General features: G+C 37.6%; 2 protein-coding genes across 5 annotated transcripts in view; both read left to right on the forward strand.

Moving 5' to 3' along the window:
- gnpda2 (glucosamine-6-phosphate deaminase 2) overlaps positions 1–13,951 on the forward strand; it is a 469,370-nt gene that overhangs the window by 320,528 nt on the left and 134,891 nt on the right. The gene's annotated exons all lie outside the window — the stretch shown is intronic.
- Positions 395–12,353, forward strand: dhrs13l1 (dehydrogenase/reductase (SDR family) member 13 like 1). Of its 4 annotated transcripts, none has more exons than XM_067458099.1 (6): positions 395–413; positions 697–764; positions 2,536–2,654; positions 4,061–4,184; positions 5,623–5,949; positions 10,950–12,353. In XM_067458099.1, exons 3-6 carry the CDS (start codon positions 2,574–2,576, stop codon positions 11,210–11,212), a joined length of 795 nt encoding a protein of 264 aa, XP_067314200.1. In that variant the 5' UTR covers positions 395–413; positions 697–764; positions 2,536–2,573; the 3' UTR covers positions 11,213–12,353. The 4 variants fall into 4 exon arrangements, with proteins under 4 accessions (XP_067314200.1, XP_067314198.1, XP_067314199.1 ...); XM_067458097.1 differs by lacking the exon at positions 395–413 and having other exon boundaries at positions 600–764; positions 10,950–11,241; positions 11,682–12,353; XM_067458098.1 differs by lacking the exon at positions 395–413 and having other exon boundaries at positions 600–764; positions 10,950–11,241; positions 12,114–12,353.

A 13,951-nucleotide genomic window follows, 5' to 3' on the forward strand; every position in this document is an offset into this window, starting at 1 on the left:
TACGCATTTGTTTAGAATAGGCGCCCTCCAGTGGACGGAAAGTTGCATAGTGCACCTTTAAATAACAGATATAAGATTACAATAATATAGGATTTGTTTTATTTTAAATAAACACAAAAAACGTGATGAAAAAACGTGAGTAAGTAAATTTACTTTTGCTATGGTTAAATACGTTTTTTACATTTTGCCGCAATATTTGGCAACTAGTGAATACACCAAGTTTCGTCATCCTGTGTGAGGAAAGTTTTAAACCCTGCGTGTTATAACTGACCCCGCGTTAGGTTGTGCCCCACGCTCATGTGTTACAGTTTTGTATACATCATTTGTAGGTTTGCTTTGCAAATGCTTGCCTTACCTCATTGAGTCTTGTATGACATGCATTGTAAGTCGTTGAGATACTGACTGGAGGAAAGGTGAGGAACTGTGCGGTCTGTCCTGAAGCACAGGATTATTTATCATTAGATCATTCCAGGCAATGACTTTGCACTGATTCTTTATACCTTCATTGTGCGGTGAGTGGCCTGAGTAAACGGTGTTTATCATCCGGATATGTCAGTAACACCCACTTCAGTGTTTAAAAGACTGGGTGTGACCTCAGATCTGCTCATTCTGCTTCTGACTGCTGCTCACCACGGCGAACATGATTTTCTTTCTGATTATTGTGGCTTTATTAGTTGCATATTTTATTGGTCATAGGATATTTGTTCAGAGGAAGACCTTCACCGGCACTGCGAAGCTATATGGAAAAACAGTCATTGTAACGGGTAGGTGAAAAACTTCAGACTGCAAGATTTCTCAGAGTCCGTAGATGTTTATCCTTAGATGAAATGAAAACAGACACTCGCTGTGCGTTCAGGAAAAGTACAAAGAGCTATACAGACAGTGAATGTGGAGCAGCTCGGATCATTTGGCATAAGAAGAGTTTAGAGAATTGTTAGTGATCAAATTGATTGCAGCCTTTGCAATATGCTAACCTAGTAAATAAGATCGATTTTGATTTCATGAGGACTTTAAGACACTGTTGAGTCTCAACTGAGAGTCTATTTTTCTAGGAGAACACAAACAGCAGAAGACAAAAATCGCCATTTGTTCTCCATTTTAATTTAACAACTATCACATTAAAGAGACAACACATGCTTTTTATTTCCTGAACACTCACAGAACAGAGTTAACACGAGTGTCTACAAATCTCATTTGCTGAGGCTTTTCTTCTGAATAAATCAGGGATGTTACTGTTAACTAAAACAATTACATTATCATTATCATTGAATTGAAATAAATTTCAAATATTAGATGAAAATCAAACTAAATCAGTAAAATGACTAAAGCTGGAAATATTTTTTTTTTAAACTGAAAAAAAAAAAAAAAGAAATAATGAAAAGGAATTAAACTGAAATAGTAAAATCTCGCCTGGCATTTAGAGGACAAGATCCCGCATGAATAATAACATCAGCCATCTACAGATGACAGAACACACACACACACACACACACACACACACACACACACACACACACACACACACACACACACACACACACACACACACACACACACACACACACACACACACACACACACACACACACACACACAGGTTTGTTTCACTATATTAGTGAGGACATTACATAGACTTCCATTGATTTTATATCAGGTCAATGGTATTTTCTATCCCATAACCCAACCCCTATCCCTAACCTACCCATCACAGAAACATCTGCAGAACAACAGATTTATATAAAAACATGTTTTGGCCGATTTATAAGCCTTTTTAACTAGTGAGGACCAGTCAAATGTCCTCACTAGTGGGTCATTTTCATGTTTTACTATAAGTGAGGACACACACACACACACACACACACACACACACACACACACACACACACACACACACACACACACACACACACACACACACACACACACACACAAACACACACAGATCTTCGCAAGGAGGGGTTGGTATTTAGTCATTTTTTCCAAAAAGGCTATGTCCATATAACAAATATACAAATCATAAACACAACCAAGGACTAACACCTGCTTTCCATCTATATCCACCAACACAACATCAGAGCTGTTAAACCAGTCTGGTATTACTTGTGAATGTTTATACAATATTTTTTGCAACAAAAATGAAAGACAATTCAAAATATTAATAATACCAGCAACAATACTTTAATAACACTGAAATGAATATAATCATTGCATTATATAAAATACTGGAACTTATTAGTGGGGCCTCACAATGGCTTACATTTGAATTAATTATGTCAAAAATGTAATTTATAGATCTGGGAAAGTTGCGTGAATTAATAAAATCTTAATAATAATGGATATACATGTTTCTGCTTCAAATACGTCTGTGGAAAATTGAAGTCAAAAGGATGAGAAGCACTGAGGTTTAGCAAGTGCAAAGACTTCACAGTTAATGCTGAAACAGATAATGCACCTGTGTGTGTGTGTGTGTGTGTGTGTGTGTGTGTGTGTGTGTGTGTGTGTGTGTGTGTGTGTGTGTGTGTGTGTGTGTGACAGGCGGCAACACTGGCATTGGGAAGGCGACTGCGGCGGCGATGGCCCTGAGAGGAGGCCGAGTGATCCTGGCCTGCCGCAGCAAACAGAAAGGAGAAGAAGCAGCGCGAGAAATCAGGACGGTGAGTGTGAGGAAGACCGGGGCTAGTTGTCACAGGGAAGGTTTATATGTGTTTGTCTATCAACTCTTAGGTTTTACCTGCTCTGTAAAAAAAAAAAGGTTGTACAACAAAAAAAATCTTAGTACCAATTTCCACTAGTTTTTTTTTTTTTTGTTGACTCAACTTTTGTAAATCACAGTTAAACGAACTGAAAACAAGTTGTCTGTGAAATATTTTTTGTTGTTGTGTCAACAACACATTATTTGTTTTCTGGAGATATGCAACTATTCAGTAACAAATCTTTTGTAGTTGAGCCAATTCAATACATTTTGTCCATTGGAAACAGGTTTAGATGTTGATTTTTAAATTAAAAATCATTTGGTCATCACCATTTTGGTGATGAGTGTTTCCTTTGGTTGGGCAGTTAGCCTCATTATGTGAGTTTGTGGCCTTTGTTAGGAATTACTTTAATGTGTTTAATGTGTGGCCTTTTAGGAATTACTCTTGTAGAGTCTCGTGAAGTTCATTTTTTGAACTGATCAGTTTATAGACGGATGTCAAAATGTTCATTTCCGTGAGTATTTACATAAACAAAGTTGATTATGTTTTAATTGAATGTAAACAGGAGAATATTAGATGTGTATCAGTGTATTGGATCCGCGCATTCGGCCTTAAAGTGACAGCAGCTTTGTAACTTTATGGAAAATTGTTTCCACCAATTGTTTGGAACAATATGGAAAATTCCATCATGTTTATACATTACATTATGCCCTATTTTTACTGACTTTTAACAGTGTATACTTAAATATTAGGGCTGTCAAAGTTAACGCAACTTAAGAGACATGAGCAAGTTCTTTGATAAACATCTATGACCTTTGATACGTCTAGTCTTCATGCTGTTTTGATTATTATTGAATAAGTATGGTTTCACTAATAATAAATGTACATTTGCATAAAGCATGCATATTTGTCTATATACCCATGTTGATTAGAGTATTAAAAACTTAATTCAAACTTAATTTAAGATATATTTAAAACATAAAAATCAGCGATTAAATTGCGATTAATCGCAAGTTAACTCATGACAATCATGCGATTAATCGTGATTAAATATTTTAATCGTTTGACAGCCCTATTAAATATATAAATATAAATATGCAAAACATAACAAATTTACTTACACAGTAAAACCTAACCCAATTTTTTTAAGAATGTGTGTAACAAAGCAGATAGCGCAACCATTGATTACCATAGTAGGGAAAAAATACATTTAAAACACATGACGACTCAAACGTACATTTAAAGACGTGTAAATATTAATGTCCCTACAAAGCAGGAGCTTCAGTTCCTTTTTATTTTCAAAACATTGAAAATGATAGATTAAGAATATTTTATATATTAAGAATATTATAATATTTTCCTTATAGGAAACTGGAAATGAGAACGTGATCTTCATGCAGCTGGATCTTGCGAGTCAGAAATCCATCCGTTCGTTTGCTGAGAACTTCCTGAAGAAGGAGCCCAGACTGGACCTGCTCATCAATAACGCCGGTAAAACCATCGAGAAAACAAACATAATCAAGACTTCAGTGTCACCATCCTTTGAAATCATCCTAATATACTGCTCAACTTATCAATTGTCTTTTCAACATTGATAATAATAATCATAAATGTGTGTTGATCATCAGATCCTCATGTGAGAGTGATTAGTGAAGGATCATGTGACTCTGAAGACTGGAGTAATGATGATAAATTCAGCTTTGATCACAGGAATAAATTACACTTTACTATATATTCACACAGAGAACAGATGATTTAAAGCTGCACTGTGTAACTTTTTTAGTTTATTCTTAGCTAAAAAGACCTAGTTCTTTAAAAAAATATGTGCTCATTAATGTATATTTACTTCTTTCAAGTAATAAAGTATTCTCGTAAGTTTATAATATGCCGTTGAAAACACATACGGGTGAGGGGTTCGAATGCCGGTCGCCATGTTGCCCCTCCATCTTGAAAGTACATTAGCCAAAGAGGGACATACCCGTAAATACAAGCTTCGTCTTTCACGTTTTAACACTCAATGGCACTCATTGACGAGGTCGAACTGGAAGCCGTGTTAATCTTGGACTAAATCGGCCACCGTAGGAGTTAAAACGAAATCGCAATTGAGAGAAACTAATATTCACTGGATGGTCATAAACCTTTACACCGCTAGATGGAGGAAAATATCACTCAGTGGAGCTTTAAATAGTAATAATATTTAACTGTTTTTAGTTTTTTTTAAATTCATAAATGCAACCTTGGTGAGCATAAAGCCCAATTCGCAAGGGATTAGTATTATCTAGGGACCTCGTGATTTAGAAATGACTCCCACACATCTGAGTTATTTGTTCGCACGGGATAAGCAAAGCCTGTGATTTTACTCGAATTTACTGACTTATCTCCTGGATATGATGTCAAGACTTGTAAATATTTTTTCGTTATAGCTGTATGAAATCATAAACAGTCATATGTACTGATGATATTTTGATAGTTTTATAGTAATAACAATTTTCATTCAGTTAGAGAACAGACGCTACAGTTAAAAACTGAACTGAGCACAGACAGCAGGAGTCAGATTTCATTCATCACGAGTGAGAAGATTTAGTTTCAAAGCTAAATGTAAAAGGAACAGGACACAAAAACCTTGCAAAAATGATATACGATCCGCCTAATCCTGGCCAAATGACAGAGACGCGGATTCACACGGGACTACTATCACAGGATCTCGGTGTTCGGCGAAATATGGTAGGCAATTTGTGGGGGAATTTTTACTTTACGAATTACAGACATGGCCGTTTCGCACGAGATTAAGATCACAGACGTTCTCTGCAATTATTACAAATCACCAGAGCTCCCCAGATAATACTAGTCCTTATAGGGCTTAAGACAGTTTAATTCCAAACTTCTGACCACCAATATCATGAATGCTACCTGTCTGTGTGTTGTCCAGCATTGGCTTCTCCAGGCCGCACTGAAGATGGCCTTGGGATGATCCTCGGTGTTAATCATATCGGCCCATTCCTGCTGACCAATCTTCTGCTGGAGCGTCTTAAGGAGTGTGCGCCGAGCCGCGTGGTCAATGTGTCGTCGTGTGGTCATGATCTGGGCACTATTGATTTCGACTGCATCAACACACACAAGAGGCTCGCTATGGGATCGTCCGACGCTGATTTATTCAGGGCTTACACACACAGCAAGCTCTGTAATGTGCTCTTCACCCATCAACTGGCCAAGAGACTGGAGGGAACCAACGTCACATGCTACAGCCTTCATCCAGGTCAGTGAGCGATAAGAGAGATTTGGCAACACTTTTAAATAACTGTCCTTCATTTACTAATAAACATCATATCATACAATTGCAAGACACTACAGGCAAAATCAGGTTTTCATGAACTGGTTGATTTTCAGATATTTGGCTTGAAACACTCAGTTTCAGTCAATCTCATGTCAATCTTGAGTACCTATAGAGTAGTATTGCATCCTTCATATCTCCGAAAAGTCTTTAGTTTTATTATATTTATAAAAGAAATATGGGCTGTACCGAGTCTTTCCGGAAAAAAACAGAGTGCCTGGAGGCGTATCGTGTGGGCGGAGCTAAAGAATGACGAGCGCGGAGCCACAGCACAAGAGATTCTGAAGACATCGTCGAGTCTGGAAAAGAAAACGTTACCCTAATAAACCATCGCTATCAATCAGATTCAACTAATACAGATATGATCCAGAATCAGATCCAGAGGCTGAAATAAATTGAACAGGAGAAGCAGCAACAGGAGGACGTCCGTCTCTGTGGTATGGACTGTATTTAGTGGCCGGTCAACATTTGTGTGTGTTTACTCGCAGTTTATGAGGACATGATTCGGTTTATGGACTATTGTATGTGACTAAACCTTAGCAGTAGCAAGCAAAACGGTTTTGCACATCAGACTAGAGTAACGTTATACATAGAACAACAATGGAGTCCGTTAGCTAATTTATACGCGATTGTGTCGTTTACTGATGTTTTCTTACGCGACGATAGCCATCAACAAACATTTGAAGCAGTTTTACTCACCGGCTGCTTCCAAAGCAGGACCGAACCTTTATCACTGGGGCCGCTCCGTCAAAAACACACTTCTTTGGTATGTGTAATGAAGTTCGTTCATGGGAAGGAAGGAGGCGGGAACCGGCGAACGTTTCACAAACATTTATTTAAAGTAAAGAAACAAAATGAAAGTAAAACCGCGGACAGCCCCTCACGGACGACTGCCCGCAAACACACACAAAATAAAACGTGGGCAGCCCCTCACGGACGACTGCCCACAAACACATAAACAAAACGTAACATAAAATTCCAGGCCTGGTCCTCTCTCGTCTTCCACAGCTCTTGCTCCTCCTTATACATGCTCCCGTCACATGGCCGCGAGACGAGACCGGTGTGCCACGCAGCTGGCACTCATGAACGTTAATCACCGGCCCGCTCTCGCGGTCCCTCGCCCCGCTGCTTGCCACACCACAGTATGATTTGGTGAAGTCCTGACAGCAGTGACCGTGGAGATCCACTTTGAGACGCGACTGAAGCGATGCCTTGAAGCTTCCCGTCATTTCTGCGTTCAAATCGGTTCAAATGCAGCGCTGCCTTCCCAGAATGCTGTGCTGAAGCGTTGAAGTCACTCGACGTCACCCATAGGAATAAAGAGAAGCGCGGCGCGGACTATAACAACGACTGGATCTGCAGCTGAGTGTGTTTACGGGCGTGCATTTCCTCTCTCGCTCTGAGCCATACTCGAAAAAAACTCTCCAAACTTGTGAGAAACCGGAAGGAGTATTTTTGACACAGAAATACTCCATCAAACGTCCAACATTAGTTTTTGAAACTTTGTCTATGTTTAGGATGGGAATCCAAGTCTTTAACAGTGTAAAGCTCAGTATGCATGAAACAGCATTTCACCCCCCCTTTAATTTTCTCTATTTCTGTCTGTAGATTTAAATTATAGTAAAGTTTTTTTCTTTATAATAATAAAGTTGTTTCTCCACTTCAACAGCACTCACATGCACCAGATTTTACAGATTTATTCATATCTATATTCTGAAGGTTTTTACAGAAGAGTTTGTCCATATATCAAATTTGCCTGATTTTATATAACATTTAATTCCTAAAAGCATGCTGAAATGTATTTTTTGAATGTATGAAATGTATTTGCAATAGGTGAGTACTAGTTGTCAACACATTTGAATTATTCACATTCATTTACTGAGAAATATCTTACAACTGCAAGACATTACAATCAAAAACATTGTTTTTTCCATGAACTGGATGATTTTCAGATATTTGGCTTTTCATAATGTGTTGTTTCAGTGGAAGTAAACCTTTCTTTCCCCCTATTTGCGGCTGTAGATTGAAATTATATAGTCTGAGTTTTTTCTCAACTTTAGCAGCACTCACATGCACCAAATCTTAGATTTATTCATAATTATATTCTGAAATTGTTTTTTTTTTAAGAAGGGTTTGTCAATATATCAAATTTGCCTGATTTTATTTAACATTTCATTCTTAAAGGACGACTCCGGTGAGAAATGCCCCTAGGGGTGATTAACAGATGGTTACCGAGTAGATCGTTCTCTGGGATGCGTTTTCATGAAAATCGAACGTAAAGAGTTTTATCTTTAAAAACAAATTAGCTTATAACGCTTGTCTATGGGACACAGGGTAGACACAGGGTGGTAAAATTAAATCGCTAGTTAATACCACTAACAAGGCTCAAAATAGCCTCACACTAACACGGCAGCATAATGAGGGTCCCTACATGCAAACTGAAGCATTGAGAACTTTGTAAGAGTACAGTTTAATAAGAAGATACTTTATAAACATAGTTCCTTATCATAGACAGTAAAAGAAATGGACGGAGCGATCCCATTGCCTTCTACGGCGTTAAGTGATGTCAGTAAGAAGCCCTCACTTCCTGATGGCGGAGCGAACTGCGCCGGCTCAGACTGAGCTTGAGGACGTAGTTGTGACGTGAGCCTCCTGTCTGACAGCTGTAGGTCTTCTAGTAGATGTGGAAAGCGAAATCTGAATCACGTTGTTTAAATGTTTTCTCCCGTTGCTTTTGGCTCACTATGGGCTTCTCCCCATTCTTCCCCCTTGACTTTATCAGACTTTATGTCTCCACGTCCCCCCGACTGTCTCATAGACAGTAAAAGATTGCCTGCGAGCGTCTCCTCAGGTCTATACGGTAATTTCTCAACTGTGCGACAGAGTCGCGTTGGTTATGACGCAATCGTTAGCCTATTTTTACAAAAACAGCTTCTACGGGGCGATAGTGTAAGATACAAGGTAACGGAGCCTTTTATGCATTGTCGTGTTTCTTTAGAAATAAACAATGGACAAATGGAGTCTTTAAACGCCTCAGATGTAAAGTTATTCACTGTCAAAGTGACTCAAAAATGAATGGGAGTCAATGGGATGCTAACAGCAGGTGATGGCTTGGTTAGCAATGGCCGCCCCTATGGGTGGAACGCTTTCCGAGTGCGATTACCCCCTTGTTCCTTATGTGTTCACGGACAGGTGCCATCTTGGAAAACAGTCTCGATGAATCGATCTACGAGCGCTGTTCTAAGTGAGCTGGTCGATAGGAATTAAGTTTGTGAAATGTAGTAACATGGAAATTTTTAGTTGTATTTATTTATTTTCTCTGTTGTGTTCAGTGTTTTCTTCCGGAAACAACGGACCATATGAGATTCCAAGTCACAGTTCATCACTTCAGCGCTCGAGGCTCAACGAGTCGAGACTGTTTTCCAAGATGGCGCCTGTCCGTGAACGCGTAACACACTGTGTTTATAAAGTATCTTCTTATTAAACTGTTTGTACTCTTACAAACTTCTCAATGCTTCGGTTTGCATGTTGGGACCCTCATTATGCTGCCGTGTTAGTGTGAGGCTATTTTTAGCCTTGTTAGTCGTATTAACTAGCGATTTAATTTCACTAACCGGTGCCCCATAGACAAGCGTTATAAGCTAATCTTTTTTTAAAGATAAAACTCTTTACATTCGATTTCCATGAAAACGCATCCCAGAGAACGATCTACTCCTTAACCATCTGTTAATCACCCCGAGGGTCATTTCTCACCGGAGTTGTCCTTTAAAAACATAACTTAGAAATGTATTTTTTCTGTCTCTTCACAGTATTTGCAATAGGCGAGTACTTTTTGTCAGCACATTTGAATAACTCATTTGTTTAGTGATAAACATCATACGATGGCAAAACACTACAGGCAAAAACATTATTTTTCTGTGCAGTGGTTGATTTTTTTTCTTTTTTTTTTTCAGATATTTATCCTCTCATAATATTATTACAGATTAACGGAAAGAAAAATAATGTTTTTGCCTGTAGTGTTTTGCCATCGTATGATGTTTATCACTAAACAAATGAGTTATTCAAATGTGCTGACAAAAAGTACTCGCCTATTGCAAATACTGTGAAGAGACAGAAAAAATACATTTCACCATGTTTTTAAGAATGAAATGTTGTATAAAATCAGGCAAATTTGATATATATAACATTTCGTTCCTAAAAACATTCCTAAATTTTTTTTCTGGCTTTTGACCATATTTTAAAGTATTTCAAAGATAAAAAGAGTAATCCAAAATTCGCTCTGTAAAAACCTTTAACACTAATATGTCAACAAAAAATCAAACTGTTCAATTGTTATCAGTTGCTCAGATTTCAGCTCTGTAAATGTCAATTGTGCTAATCTAATTGCATGTTTAAATATTTCAGAAAACTTGTAAGAGAAAAACTGTTTAGCAGTTACCAAAAAACTATTAGTTACAATGTTTTTACCTTACACTATTTACACTAGTTTGCTTCCTGCTTCTATGAAGCCCATCCCTCCGAAAAACGCAATGGTCTTAGATTGGTCAGATGGCCAAATGTAGTTTCCTGTATTTTGATTGGCTGAAGTGCCAAGCACAGGTTAAGGCCACGCCCCTTCCCATTACGGGCAGAAGTCACATCTGGAGACTAGCGAGGGTTTATGATGTCACCAACCCAGGAAGAAGCTCGTTGTAGTCCAAACCGGCCGCTTTTGTAGGCAATAAACTGCCGTAACTTTAAAAGACAATATCTCCGTTTGCATTGAACTTTCAGCGCTGTAACTTTGCAGAGACTGTTTATGCTCAAGCAGCGACATTACACACTAACTAAAGTTAAAGAAGTCAAATCGCATGACACCACCCCTTTAAAGTACCCGTTTCCCACCTTCTTCTAACGGTTTGTTTTTCATGTCTGATCTGGTTTAGGGTCGGTAAGGACAGAGCTCGGCCGTGACATCAATGAATGGTTCACGCGTATCATCAAATCCTTCGTAAGCAATTTGTGGGCGACAGACCCGATATCCGGAGCTCAGACGACGCTGTACTGTGCCCTGCAGGAGGGCATCGAGCCCCTGAGCGGACGATACTTCTCCGACTGTCAGCTGGTGCAAGTCAAGCCCGAGGCCAGAGATGATGGAGTCGCCAAAAAACTCTGGGACGTCAGCGAGAAGTTATGTGGCATGATTTGAATACACACACAACGCAATACACTTAAAGGGTTAGTTCACCCAAACATGAAATGTATGTCATTAGCTCCTCTCCCTAATGTCGCTCCACACCCGTAAGACCTCCGTTCATCTTCACACACAGTTTAAGATATTTTATATTTAGTCTGAGAGCGTATGCAAGTGTATGCACACTATACTGTCCATGTCCAGAAAGGGAATAAAAACATCATCACAGTAGTCCATATGAGACATCAGTGGGTTAATTAGAGTCTCTTGAAGCATCTCTTGAAACATATGACAAATGTTTTTACATTGTTTTAACTCATCAAAATAAGTTCAGAAATGTTAAACTAAAGTTATACAAGATGTAACTAATTTTTTAAAATCAGTTTAACATAATTAAGTTGAAGTGACTTAAACATCCATGTCAATTGTACTTAATGTCAGGCTGTGACTTTATTTTAATTTTGTTTTATTTATTTTTTTACAGTGTATGCATATCTATGACAACAATATGAATCTGCAGCAGTCGGAGCCGAATATTTTATTTTGAATGAATATTTTCACCATTTTGAATTCAGATGTAGTTACTTGGGTTTATTAGGAAACCGTAATGTGTAATGCATTATAAAGGTATTCATAAATGTACATTATCTTTTCATAAATATCTGTAAGCCAAACGAAGACGCATTATAATATTTGTAGATTACTTGTTACATCAGAATTGGGTTGTTTGCCATACGTTAATGCATTGTACTTTCTAAAGGCGCAACAATGAATAGATGAACATTATAACTGGTTATAAATGCATTATATGGTGCATTTCAAGGCATAATAAATAATGCATAAGAATACGTTTATGTTGCATTATATATAAAGGCTTTAGGTGAAGTGCTGCCTTTAATTCTTTTCCTTTGTTTAGGCTACTTCGGTGTTGTTTTTCTACTTGAATGCATGACGTCGCATAAAAACCTCGGAGGTATGCGAGTTCCCCAGGCGCACTTGAAAACAGCATTAAACTCCCTAATCTAACGGGTTTTGGACTGTATGTGTTAAAAATAAAGCCATTTGTGACTATCAAGCTTGTTGAGAGAGAAGTATCATTGCCTTTCAAACAGCAACTTTGAAAAAAGTAAGTTGTGGATTAATAAAGTTTTTTTTTTTCAGCACATAAAATGTCAAAGCGTGTTTTTTGATATCTGCCTGATAAATTCAGCAAGAAAAACAGCTAATTAAAAATGCTATGTTTGTTTGGGATTTTGCACCATTTTGTGGCATATAAAAATTGTACCATCAGGCTATCCAATCATACAGGGCCAAAAATAAGTTGTTGTACTTTTATTTGGACAGGAGATATGTAGAGAACAGGATTAGAGCAAGATGAAACCTGCAGCAGGAGTGTGTGGTTTAGTGGAACCGCCCATTCACTACATTCAGCTCAAGTGTCGGCGGTGACGAGGCAGTTTTTCTGCATTTTCAGGACACTTGGATTGACAGAAAACATGCACACCCAAGTGTGTACAATCAGCTACACTTACATGTAGTTAACATGTCTGAGTTTGTGTCCAAATATTCAAAATAACTCACTGCAATAAATGCTTTTCTTATTTAGTGTTTCTGGTCTAAATATCTAAAACTTCTTACATCAAGATGCATTTACTAGAGAAGTAAAATTACATAAGATACTTTTTTGTCTCGTTTTCTGGAAAATAAGGTCAAAATGAAGTGAGTTTTTTGTTTAAAACAAGCGCAATTATCTGTCAATGGGGTGAGAAAAATAATCTGGTTTCTGATTGAAATCTTGTTTCTTCTCAAACAGAAACGAGATGATTTTTCTCACCCCATTGGCAGATAATTCCACTTGTTTTAAGCAAAAACTCCAAAATGTCAAAAAAAAAAAAAAAATCTAATGTCATTTTATGCATCTAGTAAAATCCTCTTGATTCAAGAATTTTTAGATGTTTGGACTGAAAACAAGACAAAAATACTAAATAAGAAAAGCATTTTTGCACTGAAGCTGTTGACTGAAAGCCTCTGAGGTTATACAATGCAATCTTTAATTTTAAGATATGGAACCTTTATTGTTATCTTTTTTTAAACATAAATGTGGAATGTTTGGTAGAAAACGTAACTTTTTTTTATTTTGCCATTTCAGTCAACATTTTTAAATGATAAACAACAAAATGCTGCTCAAGTCTGTTTTTGTCCTCTGTACACAAATCTTCAGCTCTACTTGTCACATAAACTGAACTAAATTAACAAAGGAACTTTTTCTCTACCTATGCATTTTTATCATATATATCCAGTCTTCTGCATTTTGAATGACTCAAAATGTGCACTTCATCATTTCTATGTTAACACATGAAGCAGAACCCCCAGTGAAAGCATTTCCAGCATAATGCAGTGTCTAAAGACGAGCTCAAGTGAGGCATTCTGGGACAAAGGGTCCAAATGAATAAGCAGCACCATCACAAACTTTACCCTAAACACAACCACATCAGGAATAAAGCAAGATAACGCTACGGTTCTAAAAATCGCTCTACGAGTCCACAGCACAACTATTTTTCCAAGCAGATGAACGACAGAAACCAAGCCAATCAGAATCCATCCTGCTTTATTAAAGAGCTCGAGCATTTCACTTTCTTTCAATGAAATTAATGTATATTTTAGTTCAATAATGTTTTTATTTTTAGGGAATTTTATGGTATGATTAGATTTATGGAATAGCTATGATCCATTTATTACCTGCGATCTGCTTCT

The sequence above is a fragment of the Pseudorasbora parva genome, chromosome 11, assembly GCF_024679245.1.
Source record: "Pseudorasbora parva isolate DD20220531a chromosome 11, ASM2467924v1, whole genome shotgun sequence".
Taxonomy (NCBI): domain Eukaryota; kingdom Metazoa; phylum Chordata; class Actinopteri; order Cypriniformes; family Gobionidae; genus Pseudorasbora; species Pseudorasbora parva.

What these genes read in the sequence shown, in the direction of transcription:
- dhrs13l1 (XM_067458096.1), top strand. Translation starts at nt 641, where the DNA reads ATGATTTTCTTTCTGATTATTGTGGCTTTATTAGTTGCATATTTTATT. An exon ending in CAGCGCGAGAAATCAGGACG is followed by an intron (nt 2,655 to 4,060) that starts GTGAGTGTGAGG and finishes TTTTCCTTATAG; the next exon opens with GAAACTGGAAATGAGAACGT. An exon ending in ATGCTACAGCCTTCATCCAG is followed by an intron (nt 5,950 to 10,949) that starts GTCAGTGAGCGA and finishes GATCTGGTTTAG; the next exon opens with GGTCGGTAAGGACAGAGCTC.